The sequence below is a fragment of the Trachurus japonicus genome, chromosome 3, assembly GCF_045865225.1.
Source record: "Trachurus japonicus isolate A0001 chromosome 3, Traja_1.0".
Taxonomy (NCBI): Eukaryota; Metazoa; Chordata; class Actinopteri; order Carangiformes; family Carangidae; genus Trachurus; species Trachurus japonicus.
Genome location: NC_140909.1, coordinates 8,533,761 through 8,547,135, shown reverse-complemented (window position 1 = coordinate 8,547,135; position 13,375 = coordinate 8,533,761). Strand labels below are relative to the sequence as shown.

Here is a 13,375-nt window from a genome sequence, read left to right as displayed (position 1 = left end):
CTTGTCAGTAGTTTATAGAATAAAACAAAAGTGCTCAATTTACCCACACTATGAATAGTAAAACCAGAGAAACTGATCATTTTGAAGTGGTCTCTTAATTTTTTTCCAGAGCTGTACATTGAAAAATGTAAATGCAATGCCTCTGCTTTACTGTAGATCTGAGACTTAGAGATAAGATATACAGTGAAGACCTTGAGGCCTGTTGTCATGCCATTTATCTGCTGCCATCATCTCAATGCGGCACAATGAACATGACTCATACTGTACAAGTCTGTATGAGTCATATACATTGTATTGCATATCCTGCATAGCCACCAAACATAAAAACCTATAAAGCACGTCTGGATCTGCATGTTCCACTTCCTGCAACTTTACCTTCAAACAATCAACAACCTGGTCGACTCTCTACTAATGAGTCATGTTGCACTGCATGAGGCAGGCGATTTATTTCTGATGCTCCCCCCAAAAAAAGCACAAGTTCAGGACCTAATGAATGTCTTTTCAAAATAAAACTGCACACAGGTAATAATCATCATGTTGTGTAATCAAAAGTGTTGCATTCATATTGTTGTTTTGTCTGCAAGTGAATGAACTCTCCCACTCATGTTAACAGTTTTTATTTGTTGTTTTTTTATAACAGTGTTAGAAAACGCTTGTGCAACCATGAGGCAAAAACATGCATTTAGCTAAAAAGTTCAAATGAATCCAAATCCCCTTAATCTCTGGGTTAAATCCCTCTCCTTGTTGTTAGGTGTTCTACATCCTGGCTCGTTGTCCGTACTACAAAGAGGGTCGGAAAGACAAAGACAAGACGGGAATCAAGCGATTACTGAGCAACGGGACGTACACGGCCGCCTTCCCACTTCATGATGTAAGACCAAGAGATACACGACCGACAATAGAAACAGATTCAGTCGGGAAAACATCAACTTTTTTTATTTCTTTCTATTACGTTTTAGAGGGTGTGTGCTGATACTATTTTTATCTGTAATTCCTCACAGATCATGATTTATGATATAACACTCATTAAGCATAAGAAGCACCTATATTACATATACATTTATATTATAGTATATTATATTTGTTTTATGATTGAACATACTGTAGGGATAGGAGCAGCTCTGGAGAATGACTGTTGTTTTAGTGTTTATTTTTCTTTTTAAATAGAAGCTCTAAAAATACTAAGAAGGTCAAATGGAAAGGTTTTGTGAAAAACACTTGTGCGCTTTCATGCTGTGAGCTTTTTTTCCCCCTGTAATTTCCAAACATATTTTGCTCCACATCACATGTTCCACTTGTTTGTTTGTTTTGATTTTCCATCCAGTGTCGTTACTGGAAGAAGGCGAAAAATGCCGAGTGTGAGAGTGAGCGCTTCAACTTGTACAGCCACTGGGCCAGGTTCCTCTGCTTTTACAAAGAGCAGCCGCTGAACCTCATCAGGTAATCGAACACAGCACAGCACCTGAATGCAGTCAGCTTTTTATTTCCTCTCGTAAAATCTGCAGCTTTACTTCTGATTAGAAACAATGTTAACGTGACTCTTTGGCTGCAGGAAGTACTATGGAGAGAAGATTGGGATCTACTTTGCCTGGCTGGGCTTCTACACAGAGATGCTGTTCTTTGCAGCCGTCATGGGCCTTATATGTTTCACCTATGGGGTGCTCAGCTATGATGACAACATATCAAGGTTAGTACCACCAGAGGGCGTCAGTGAGCCGATACCTGCAGGCCCAAAAGTATGTAGACATTCAGGCATCACACTGAACTGTGCATGGTGACTTCTACACCAAACTGGGGAGTCTACTTTTTTCTGAACTGGCTTTGTACACAGGTGGGGCGCTGTCATGTTGAAATCACAAAAGGGTCAAAGTTTCAGAAGTACAATATTATCTAAAATCTCTACTACAGCTCAGATTGATGATTGATTACAATTCATCATCCTTTTTTGTGTAAATACTGTTGTGTTTTACCTTTGACTATATACATTTTGAATAAACTCCTGAAAAAAAAAGTTCAGAAACGTTATTTCAGTCAAACATTTCTTCCCTTTAATAAAACCAATTGGCGTTGCATTTCTATCATTTGAAAGCTTGATTAGTCACCTTTACAATGAGGTACAGAACTGTGCATGAATTTGTGAAATGCAACACAAGTTGTACCTCATTGTAAAGGTGACTAATCAAGCTTTCCAATTATATAAAATACAACACCAATGGGTATTATTAAAGGGGAGAAATGATGAACTGAAATAACGTTTCCAATTTTTTTTTTTTTGAGGAGTTTATTATATTAATCTTTAATTTAATTTGTTTTTATTCTCTTTTTTAGCAAAGAAATATGTGACCCAACCATTGGAGGCAGCATTGTGATGTGTCCACTCTGTGATAAAAAATGTACTTTCTGGAAACTCAACTCGACGTGTCTCTCATCCTGGGTAAAAACATTTCACTTGACGTTACTTTATCAATGATTGTGAAGCCAGGAGAACCAATTATGTTCATGCAACCGTGGATCAACCGCATTTAATCCTTCAGATACAGTCAGCAGTTTCCTCCTGAGAAGGCAGTATGTCGGCCTTTTTATGCCCAGCATGTCACTTCCTCTTCTTCTCCAAGGATCTCATCCTTTCCCATTTTCTCCCTCGCAGCAATCCCATCTGTTTGACAACGAGGGGACGGTGTTCTTTGCCATATTTATGGGGATTTGGGGTAAGTGTCAGTCTGTGCTGCTCGTTGTACTCCCTCCCTCCCTCCTCCCGTAGCAGATTTTCACAGTTTAGTCCTTTTCACACCGAAGCTCCAACCTTAACCCGTGGTGCTTCAGTCCAGAACAACTTGCCAGCCCAATTATGTTGTTATGTTCAGGCTGCCCTGCACAAAGCGCGCCTGTAACCCGGCGCCATGCGCAGCAGCAGTCGGCCAAGAAGTGAAGGCAGTCGGGGAACAGCTGAAACACATTACACTTCAAAAAGCCACAACCTTGATTAAAGCCATAAAAATCTTTCCCAAAACATACAAACACAAACACACTCACACAAAGACTTTGACGTTGCATTTGACATCTCTTTGTTTCATTTCCTTCAACACAGTCACGCTGTTTCTGGAGTTCTGGAAGCGGCGTCAGGCCCGGCTCGAGTACGAGTGGGACCTGGTGGACTTCGAAGAGGAGCAGCAACAGCTTCAGATCCGCCCGGAGTTTGAAATCAGATGCACTAACAGGAGGCTCAACAAGATCACTCAGGTGATTTGGAGCCTGATTTCAATCGTGATAATAAATGTGTGTCATTTTCAAAAACAATATTTATAAAACAATAAAATAATCTTTTTTAGGAAATGGAGCCGTATCTCCCCCTCACGAGCAAGTGTGCTCGCTTCTGCCTTTCTGCAGCCACGGTTATATTCTGGGTAAGTGCAAGTTCACAACAGTTCACTGTGTGCACTGTTTAGACCAGTGTGTCTCAACCAGCGGTACGCGGACCCCCAGAGGTACTTTGTGTATTTGCAATGGTACTTAAAACTTAAAAAATATTATTTTATTGCATGACCTATACAGACATTTGTCATTTTACTAAAATAGTGACCAAAGCCATCACAACAGCCTAAACTAAAGAAGCTATGCTAAGACATTTTCCCAATCCCCTGTGTTTTAATGGGAAATTGGTCGTATTTTAAAGAGGAACTATGCAGGATTTTTACCTTAACTCTGCTACATTTTTACCTAAATTAAACAGTTTAGGAGTAATTGTGATGGTTTATTAAATGACATACTATAAATTGTTCCACCTAGTGTCTCTTTGCTGAAAACCAACTTTGTAAGATAGCCTCCGACCCGGTGTCCCAGCTCTCGTCTCTGCAGCACCGCGACACAAACGTGCCCTGAAACCCCCTGTAATCTCTTGTTTCATGACAGATAAGACTACACAAATATACACGTCGTAACATGGTAGATGATATATAACGCCCTGTACCGCTCTATTGATTGATTTCTCACTGGCTTTGTTGTAAACAAATGCACATGGCCGGGAGAAGGGTTAACAAAACAGTGGAAAAGCGACCAGACTTGCAACGTTCCTCTTTAATATAAAAAGCCTAGATTTAGATTTTTTTGATTCACTTCACTCTTGTTTGTCTTTTTAATTTTACTGCATTTCGCCGTTACGTTACCTCCACTGATTTAGACAACTTCCCTGTCTTTTCCTATAGTGTCAATGAGCTTCCTCTGTGTGCGCTCTCTGCAGATTTCCCTGATCGTGGCCTGTATCATCGGGGTCATAGCGTACAGGTTGGCCGTGCACGCCGCCTTCGCAAGTATCATCAAAGACCCGTTGCATCAGATCCAGTGGGTGGGCCGGTTCATCACCCCGCAGCTGGCGACGTCTGTCACCGCTTCCTGCATCAACTTCGTCATCATCATGATCCTCAACTTCTTCTATGAGCGAGTGGCCATCTGGATCACCGATATGGGTAAAGGACGGAGGGGCTCGGACTCCCTGGGGTCTTCATGTTGTCTCCATCCCATTGTCGCTTTTCTTCTTTTAACATTTGCAAATCCACTTTTGCTCCACAGAAATCCCAAAGACGCACCTGGAGTATGAGAACAGGTTGACCATGAAGATGTTTATGTTCCAGTTCGTCAACTACTACTCCTCCTGTTTCTACGTGGCCTTCTTCAAAGGCAAATTCGTGGGTTTCCCTGGCGACTACACATACATGTTCGGAAAACTGAGGAACGAGGAGGTGATTTTATTTATTTATATATTTTTTTCTACAAGCGCATCATCTTGAAATGAAATAAAAATGAGTTGCAAAAAGTTTGGGCACCTCTGGTCAAAATTTCTGTTAATCTGTTAATGTGGCAATATCTAATGAAATATGCGCTAATTTGCAAATCTGAACAATCTGAATAATGGACAAAGCCCCTTTCAAAATTCTTGTTTTATTTTGTTGACATATTAAGAGTCAGAAGTTTTTTCTGAGGGGATTTTGGATATCTCTTTTTATCACTCTGTAAATGAGAAAATAATGTCACCAGCCCTAAAAAAAATCAAATTTTGCCATGTTTTTAGGAATAAGAAGTTGTATAAATCAGGCTTTGAATGACATATCAACAATCCCCTCTGTAAAAACCTTCAGAATATAGACAGGAATAAAACTGGAAGGTTTGGTCTCTGTAGGTGCTGCTGAAGTGGAGATTTCAGGATCAGAGTCTGAGGACAAAACTAATTTTGAGAAAACTTGTACTGTAAAATTCCATAGATTGTTAATGTAAATTGTACTTTTACGATTTGTTGTGGATACGGAGGAGATGACCATTTTGGGAGCCTACATAATTGTTCAGGAGAGAGAGAGCTTTACAATGATAGCTGACATGACATGGGTCAGACAACAGGCACAGCACAGTATGTCACAGTAGCTGTTAACTTTTGGTGAATTTAGGAGAAATCTACTGACGATAGCAGGAAAAATGAAGTAAATTAAAAACCTTAATGTGGATTTTCTACCATTTCTTTTGACTTTTCTGAAAGAATACATGTTAAGAAAGAAAAATAGCCCAAAATCTCAGAATTTATCAGTGCAGTGTCTCGCCTTAACTGTTCACATTAACATCTAATCTTTGACCACTGCCCAAACTTTTGCATGATGCCACTGTATATGAAACTAAAAGTCCGTCGCTGTCCTAGTGCGACCCTGGCGGTTGTCTGATCGAGCTGACCACGCAGCTGGTGATCGTCATGGCTGGGAAACAGGTGTGGGGAAACATCCAGGAAGCTCTGCTGCCGTGAGTCACATGATCACATCCTTGAAACTTCCACCTTTATTGCCTCATTGTAGCTACTGTTTCCTTATTCCTTTTATTGACACGTGCTGCTTCTCCCCGACAGGTTGATGCGTAACTGGTGGAGCAGCAGGAAGGCGCGGCACAACCCAGAAAACCACTACAGCCGCTGGGAGCAGGACCACGTGCTGCTGAACTTCAGTCAGCTCGGCTTGTTCTATGAATACCTGGAGATGGGTGAGATACATCGCAGACGGCTTCTTCATCTTCTTCTTCTTTTCCAGTTTCTGGCTTTTCATCTTCCTCATTCTCATTCTCTCTCTCTGTGTTTTCGTTTCAGTGATCCAGTTTGGCTTCATCACGCTGTTCGTGGCCTCGTTCCCCTTGGCGCCGCTCCTGGCTCTGTGCAACAACATCCTGGAGATCAGGGTGGACGCCTGGAAGTTCACCACCCAGTTCAGACGACCGGTGGCGTCCAAGGCCCGAAACATCGGAGCGTGGCAGGAGATCCTCAACGCAGTGGCCATTTTATCCGTCGTTACCAATGTGAGTTTTGTCCAAAAAAGTTAAATTACGTTGACAGTGAGTGAGTTTTGTTTTTTAAAGGAGAATTACGGTCATTTTCTATAAGGAACGCTCTACAGCTCTAGGTCCGCGAGTGCAACCATAGGAAAAGACCAGAGAAAAATATGTGCAGCCCGGACCTAGCTCTCCTCCTGCTAGCTGCGCTACACTGCAGTGAAACAGCAAAGTAATAATACATTTAATAATAATAATAATAATAATAATAATAATAATAATAATAATAATACATTTTATTTATAAGCGCTTTTACGAATGCTCACAGACACTTTACAGTTTAAAAAATCATAAAATATAGCAATTCAAATTGTAATTCTTTTTTTTAATGTATATTTTTGGCTTTTTTGCCTTTATTTGATAGTGCATAGTGAGATAGACAGGAAAGGGGGAGGCAGAGAGAGGGGGAATGACATGCAGGAAAGGTCTGCCCAACGCGGGATTCGAACCAGCGCATCAGACGCCTGCGTTGAGGACTATAGCCTCTACATGGGGCGGCCGCTTTAACCACTGCGCCATGCACCGCCCCAATTCAAATTGTAATTCAGTTAAAAACAGCAGAGACAGTATAAAACCCAGAAAACAGTATAAAACACAAAAATTATATATTAAAAGCTAATTTAAAAAAGTGTGTTTTGAGTATAGTCTTGAATGTTGGGAGGTGTGTGCAGGTGCGGATGAGTTCCAGAGGGAAGGGGCAGCGATGGAAAAGGCTCTGTCTCCCCAGGTTCGGGGGCATAACTTTAAAACCGTGACTTTGGCCTTTATTATGCTCAAAATATCACCACACGTGCTTTGCAACACTGACTGTGCATAAACTCGTTGACTGTCGAGCGCATGCCCAGTCTGCATCGGTGTAGAAAGTGAACTCTTGTTTTAACTTCTTTTTCTTTTTCGGTTGCTGTTGTAGCACTTGAGATTACAAATAAAATGTATTATTATTATTATTATTATTATTAAGAGATGGACATGAACATTTTGAATTTGATGGTCGTGCGTGTTTATTCAAACCAGAATATACAGATGAGAAGCAGTCTTCATTGATATGGAAACAGTCCCGAGCTCGACAGCCGACTAGTAAGGTCTACCAACGAACTAGGAGCTACGTGACAAAAACAGACATGTAGCACTGCTCTCTCATATTAACGGAGTTTATGCACAGTCAGTGTTGTGTGGTAAGGAACTGGTGGCAGTGATATTTTGAGCATAATAGAGGCCAAAGTCGCGGTTTTAAAGTTCTGCCCCCATTACTTTGCTGTTTAATTGCAGTGTAGCGCAGCTAGCAGGAGGAGAGCTAGGTCCGGGCTGCACATATTTTTCTCGGGTCTTTTCCTATGGTTGCACTCGGGGACCTAGAGCTGTAGAGAGTTCCTTAGAAAATTACCGGAATTCTCCTTTAAGTCTGTATTCATTTCTTCATCTCCACATACAGTGAATATTTGGCACCACTTTTTTGACGGTTTTGACCTAAATGTTGAATTAAACACGAAATTAAGCATCAAAATTTTTCTTTAGAGTTTCTACACTTCATCGACACCCTTTTGTGTTTACTCTCATTCCAGGCTTTCATCATGGCCTTTACCTCCGACATGATTCCCCGGATGGTCTACCTGTACGCCTACGGAAACAACAGCATGAAGGGCTACATCAGCAACAGCTTGTCTATATACAACATCTCACAAATACCCACACGCAACATGCCAGAGGAATACAACCCCAACAACACCATCACCGACAGCTGCAGGTATCCGACAGTATCAACAGCCACAAAGGGTTTAACCACGTGAATGAATATGTTTTAATATGACTTAATACATCATTTATTTTTGACTTCCCTGTCCCTGTCGTGCACAGATACCGTGACTACCGTTACCCTCCAGGCCACGACAGGAAGTACACTCACACTATGCAGTTCTGGCACATCCTGGCAGCCAAAATGGCCTTCATTATCATCATGGAAGTAAGACAACACACTTTCTTTCAATCGTACACTCACTCATAGTGCTCAGAATAAATTAATGAAATTGTTTTAACTTTATTCAAAAAGGAAAGAAAGATAGAAAGAAAGAAGGAAGCGCTGTTTGGATCACTGTCTTAGGCAGGTGTTCTTCAGTGAGGCACAGTGATGGGAATAACGCTACTTTTTTCAGTAACGCGTAATCAAAAACGTTACTGTTTCCCCCGTTACAACGCCGTTACTGACAATAAGATGCACCATTACTGTTACTTGACTCAAGAAGTAGGCTACCATCAGAAAATAACACACTTGTTTAAGGAGAGGAGATTATTAACTAAAAAGGACACATTAGGTCGACGGTATGTGAACGGGAACAGATGACTCGCTCTCCGTCACCGAAACGCTCAGTGGAATCTCCGATTAAATACACCGAGCCGCCAGCGTCGTACGTATATATCTCACTTGTTAGAGCACGCCTGCTGCAGCGACACTGGGTTTGATTCCATCCGACAGTCCCTTTGCTGCATGTCAATCCCCCCTCTCGCACTTTCTCTCACTGTCGCTGCCTGTGAGCATTTTATTAAAAAAGTAATGCAATAGTTACTTTTCCTGGTCATAAATTACTTTTGTAATTTTTGGGGGAAAGTAGCTAGTAACTATAACTAATTACTTTTTACAAGTAACGTGCCCAACACTGGTGAGGCAGGTGAATCTTTACAAAACAAGAGACTCCAGTGACGTCTTGCTGTGAAAAAAAAGATGCAGACGTCCAAGAGAAAATGGCGGCTGAGGCACTCTGTCGTCGGTTGAAATAAATATAATAAATTTATTGAGAGCAAAGAGCAAAACAGACCTACACATGTTGACCTTCATCAGGGTCTGACATACTGCCTATCAGTCTCAACCGTAGACCTATTTTTCCAACCTGTGGAGGGCGCTGTAAGGCCCAAAAAGTGACATAACATAATGTATATTAACTTTAAAGGGACAACAAGGAGTTTTGGAAAAGCGAAGCGTTTTCACACTACATTTATGAGCCTCCGCGCACCGTGAAATTCTTTGACCGGCGCAAAACAGACTCATGTTTTCATTCATCAAGAATTAAAGTCAGAGGTTGGAAGACGATCAGATACCGTCGTAGTCCCGACCATAAACGGCGATTAGGCGGCGTTATTCTCATGACTCGCCACGAAACCGAAAGTAAAGAAACACTGGTCGGCTCGACCAGCATTTCCACTACCACTAATAATAACAAAATAACGATAGAGACAAAACGATATATTTATCGAAAATGGGCCCATTAACAAGTGTGGGTAGCGGAGATTCATCCATATTAATGTGAGACTTTTTTATTGTCGCGGAATTTTTCGTTCTGCCGATGGAGAAACTCCTCGTTGTCCCTTTAAAAAAAGGAAATCGAAAAAGATCCATCATATCCAACAATTTCCATCAATGTCCATATGTATCCTCCTGATTTAACTTTATATAATGTGCCTATCCCTCCTCCCCTCCCTGCAGCACGTGGTCTTTGTTGTAAAGTTCTTCGTGGCGTGGATGATCCCAGACGTCCCGTCAGATGTGAAGGCACGGATCAAGCGAGAGCGCTACCTGATCCAGGAGTACCTGCACGACTACGAGGTGGAGAAGCTCAAACTCCAGCTGAGCGCTAGTTTCATCACGGAGCCACAATCGGACGTGTCCCTGATGTCGGACAAGCATGAAGTGCTGTCTGAGTGCCTGTAGCCCCTGCTCCACCCCCCCTCCAACAAACCAAACCAAAAAAAAAATATATCAACATGTCTGGGACTTTGATATCCTGCTGAAAACACCCATATGCAAGGGCTTCTGTCTTCGGGATAACAATGCTATTATCCTTCCTTTTTTAAATTGACTGTAAAGATATGTTTGTGTTATCTGCATCGAGGCATCAGAAACAGTGTGTGGGGGGGCGGAAATCAAACTCATACATACATTTCACTTTGCTTATATACTTTAAAGCAGCTTCTTGAGTGGACGAAAGCTTTTCTGTGCCATAAAAAAAAAAAAATCTTGGGTAAAATGTGAATGGATAGAAGAAAACAGAAAAGAGTGGAAACTGCAGTTATCGTTCCCCAAGCAAACACTCCATATGTCACGACCGAACGACTTTGTATGAGCTGGCAGGGTTAAAATGTGGCATTGAATTGATCACTTTAGACGTAATTACCCTTTAAAGAGCTGGATGTGACGTTAATCTAATGTGCTGCATGTGATTCTTCTACTGAGAATACGGGATGATGAAGGACTGAACTGTTCAGACTGTAAAGTATGTGTAAGTTGTGAAATAGTTTGACTGATAATTGTGGTCAGAAGTTCATATCGTTTAACCATGAATGTAGAAAAAAGAAAAAACACTCGAAATGTGCAAATACATCAAGATATGAAACTAATTTATGGGTAAGAAAATTAATAATAGGCAGTGCTTATTCCTCTGACCGTTTCTTTTTTAATTTGGTAGCTACAGTACGTAATGTTTAGTTCCACTGACCTATAGCTGGGCTATAAGACTGTCAGGTTTGTTATCTGCGTGTGTTATGTTTAGGGAAACCTCTTAAAAACTGTGCATTTGAAAACAAAGTACCTCCATTATACTGCAGTGATTGAGAAGGAGGGGAGCAGGGGGGCTGCAACAGTATTGTGGTTCGACAGAAGCTGCAGGCTCATCGTGTCTCATCTTCCAAAATGTTATTTCCAACTTGCTCCGGGACCAATTATGAGACGTCGGCCTAGAGAACAGATCACATGAAGGAGAAGTCGGAGGATCTCTGAGCAGATCTTCTGTTTTTAATACAATCATCAAGTCTGCGTGGATGAGTGCAGGTTGATCATTCGCCGGCTTAACACGGGGATAACAAATGGCCTATATAGTATCTGTTCTCAGATATTCGTGTGTCTGCATTCGCTGCTGTAGGCACAAACAAACTGTAACCTTGATTTTTTTTTTAAGAGATACACAGAAGTTCTCGTACCCGTGCTACAAGACATGTGAGTAAGGATTTCAGTGAAAAACGAAATACTTAATGACTTTTACTGTAGTACCCCGCTCACACTCTCTAGCTGGATACTAAGTGTTGCTGTAGATATAAAGATTGTGTTATCTATTTAAATGGGTTGTAGAGCCATTAATTTATTGATCTGTTCTGTTTCTGCTCTGTAGCCTGAAGCGTTTGTGTTTAGAGTTACTTCATAATACTTCTTTTTTTTTATCACTTTACTGGCAACACCTAATTTCTCATCCTATGCTATTCACCACCTCATTTAAAGACCACCAAACAAGTGTTAGTTCAGAAAGTTCAAATGTCAATTTTATGCTTTATATTACGACTTTGTAAAGGGACCAGACAAATAAAATCTTCCAAACATTGTGGGAGACATGAGGTTTCTTCATAGTACACGGCTGATTTATCAGATACTGTATGGCTTTATTATTATGCTTAAGCTTAACATGCATGTGGGTTTTTATCGAGACGTCTTTGTGGTTTGTACTGTGACTGAAGCAGTTGTGATTCCAGCGAACAGCAATTCCCATTCGACAGTCGGGTCAGAGTAAAACTGACTTAACTCCAGTCTCAGGATTTAACATCTCCCAGTGTTTGTTGAGCATCACTTGCTGACAGTGTGCAAGGGTGTGTGTGTGTGCATGATCCTGCAAGATGCATAACGTGTTTCCCAGCAAACAAATGCCTTAAATGTCTGTGTTTACTTGTTTTTGTATGATTTTGTAATGACAAGTTTCCTATCTGAATTCTAAACCTGTTTCATATCATTGGTTTTTTGCAAAGTAGCTGTTTTGTCCGGTTCAATGTGCAAGAATTGCTGTTACGTAATGTATGTTACATTCTAAGCTCATTGTAGCGCAATGTACAGAAAATAATAAATAATATTCACAATAAATGAAGAAAAAACTAGTTTGACTTTGAGTTTCATTTGCGCAAAACCAGAAATAAAACAAGACAAACCTGGACGTGTCACCAACTAAAGGTTGCCTCCTGACAAGTTTCAAGACATTGAAGAAATTCCAACAGACTAATATGATGTTTTTCTACAGAAATAGTTCAATAAACTTACTGATAACTCTTAAGACTGAGGAGGGATAACTGTATAATGGGTCAGCTGTAACATTTACTGTAGGTAAGAATCACCTTTAGAAAGGCAGCACCTGTGGCACAGACGGAAAATTCTCAATTAATGTAAAAGTATTTTTTTTTACCTCAGTTATTGTTTTATATTTATATGTTAGTGACATCACTGTCTAAACTCTTCCAGTTTATGCCGTGTTTATTGTGAGTCTACATAGATATTTCCCACGCTATTTTTAAGCTGTTTGCTTTAAGTTAAGCCACTTAACAAGAGTCTGGATTAGTCATACCAGCAATACAAACACACACACCTCCTGTATGTCCAAATGACAGCACCTGCTATACCACTTAATAGCAGACATGTGACAAGTAAGTTTGACTTGATTTGATTCAAGTTAGTACATGTTAGAAAGTGACAATATACTGGTAAATGTTATTCTTGCCAGAACTTTTGCAATCTCAGAAAACCCACCAGAGGGCACAAAATAACAATATCAACAACATGCACTCCTGTCTACAGCGGTTACAAGTTGAGGACAGAGTCAATCCTGCTTTACTTCTTTCAATGTGGAAAGTATTACAGTCCAAAACTCCATCATAACAATACAATCAGCTAAAACACAAATATTCTTCATATACAGTACATATGCCACCAGACAAGCAACACAAGGCCGGTTCCTGCTTCCCAAACCAAACACCAACTTTTTGAAGCATACAGTTGAATACAGCTCAATGAAAGCATGAATCCCCTTACCACTCCAATAACCAAACCCATAGATTAATATTTAAAAAACAAATAAAAAAAAACATCTTGGAATTTCATACCTGTAAGATAACATATACACATGCACACACGGGGTCTTATGTACTGTAGGCTTAGCTACCGTATGTATGTTTTCTTAGTTGTCACTTTTTGATTTGTTTTGCCTCTTTATTTTATAACCAC

The 13,375-nt window shown here is 40.6% G+C and overlaps 1 protein-coding gene across 2 annotated transcripts in view; it reads left to right on the top strand.

Moving 5' to 3' along the window:
- The window catches only part of LOC146989544 (anoctamin-5-like), a 29,796-nt gene extending 17,539 nt beyond the window's left edge, over positions 1 to 12,257 (top strand). For both annotated transcript variants that reach the window (XM_085759230.1, XM_085759222.1), the window contains 15 exons: positions 752 to 871; positions 1,325 to 1,440; positions 1,553 to 1,687; positions 2,329 to 2,434; positions 2,648 to 2,708; positions 3,089 to 3,240; positions 3,330 to 3,404; positions 4,238 to 4,463; positions 4,567 to 4,736; positions 5,681 to 5,778; positions 5,882 to 6,012; positions 6,116 to 6,321; positions 7,917 to 8,098; positions 8,209 to 8,314; positions 9,830 to 12,257. In XM_085759230.1, the coding sequence (XP_085615356.1) occupies positions 752 to 871; positions 1,325 to 1,440; positions 1,553 to 1,687; positions 2,329 to 2,434; positions 2,648 to 2,708; positions 3,089 to 3,240; positions 3,330 to 3,404; positions 4,238 to 4,463; positions 4,567 to 4,736; positions 5,681 to 5,778; positions 5,882 to 6,012; positions 6,116 to 6,321; positions 7,917 to 8,098; positions 8,209 to 8,314; positions 9,830 to 10,054 (2,109 nt within the window). In that variant the 3' untranslated portion in view covers positions 10,055 to 12,257. The remainder of the gene's footprint in view (positions 1 to 751; positions 872 to 1,324; positions 1,441 to 1,552; positions 1,688 to 2,328; positions 2,435 to 2,647; positions 2,709 to 3,088; positions 3,241 to 3,329; positions 3,405 to 4,237; positions 4,464 to 4,566; positions 4,737 to 5,680; positions 5,779 to 5,881; positions 6,013 to 6,115; positions 6,322 to 7,916; positions 8,099 to 8,208; positions 8,315 to 9,829) is intronic.
- The last annotated feature ends 1,118 nt before the right edge of the window (positions 12,258 to 13,375 follow it).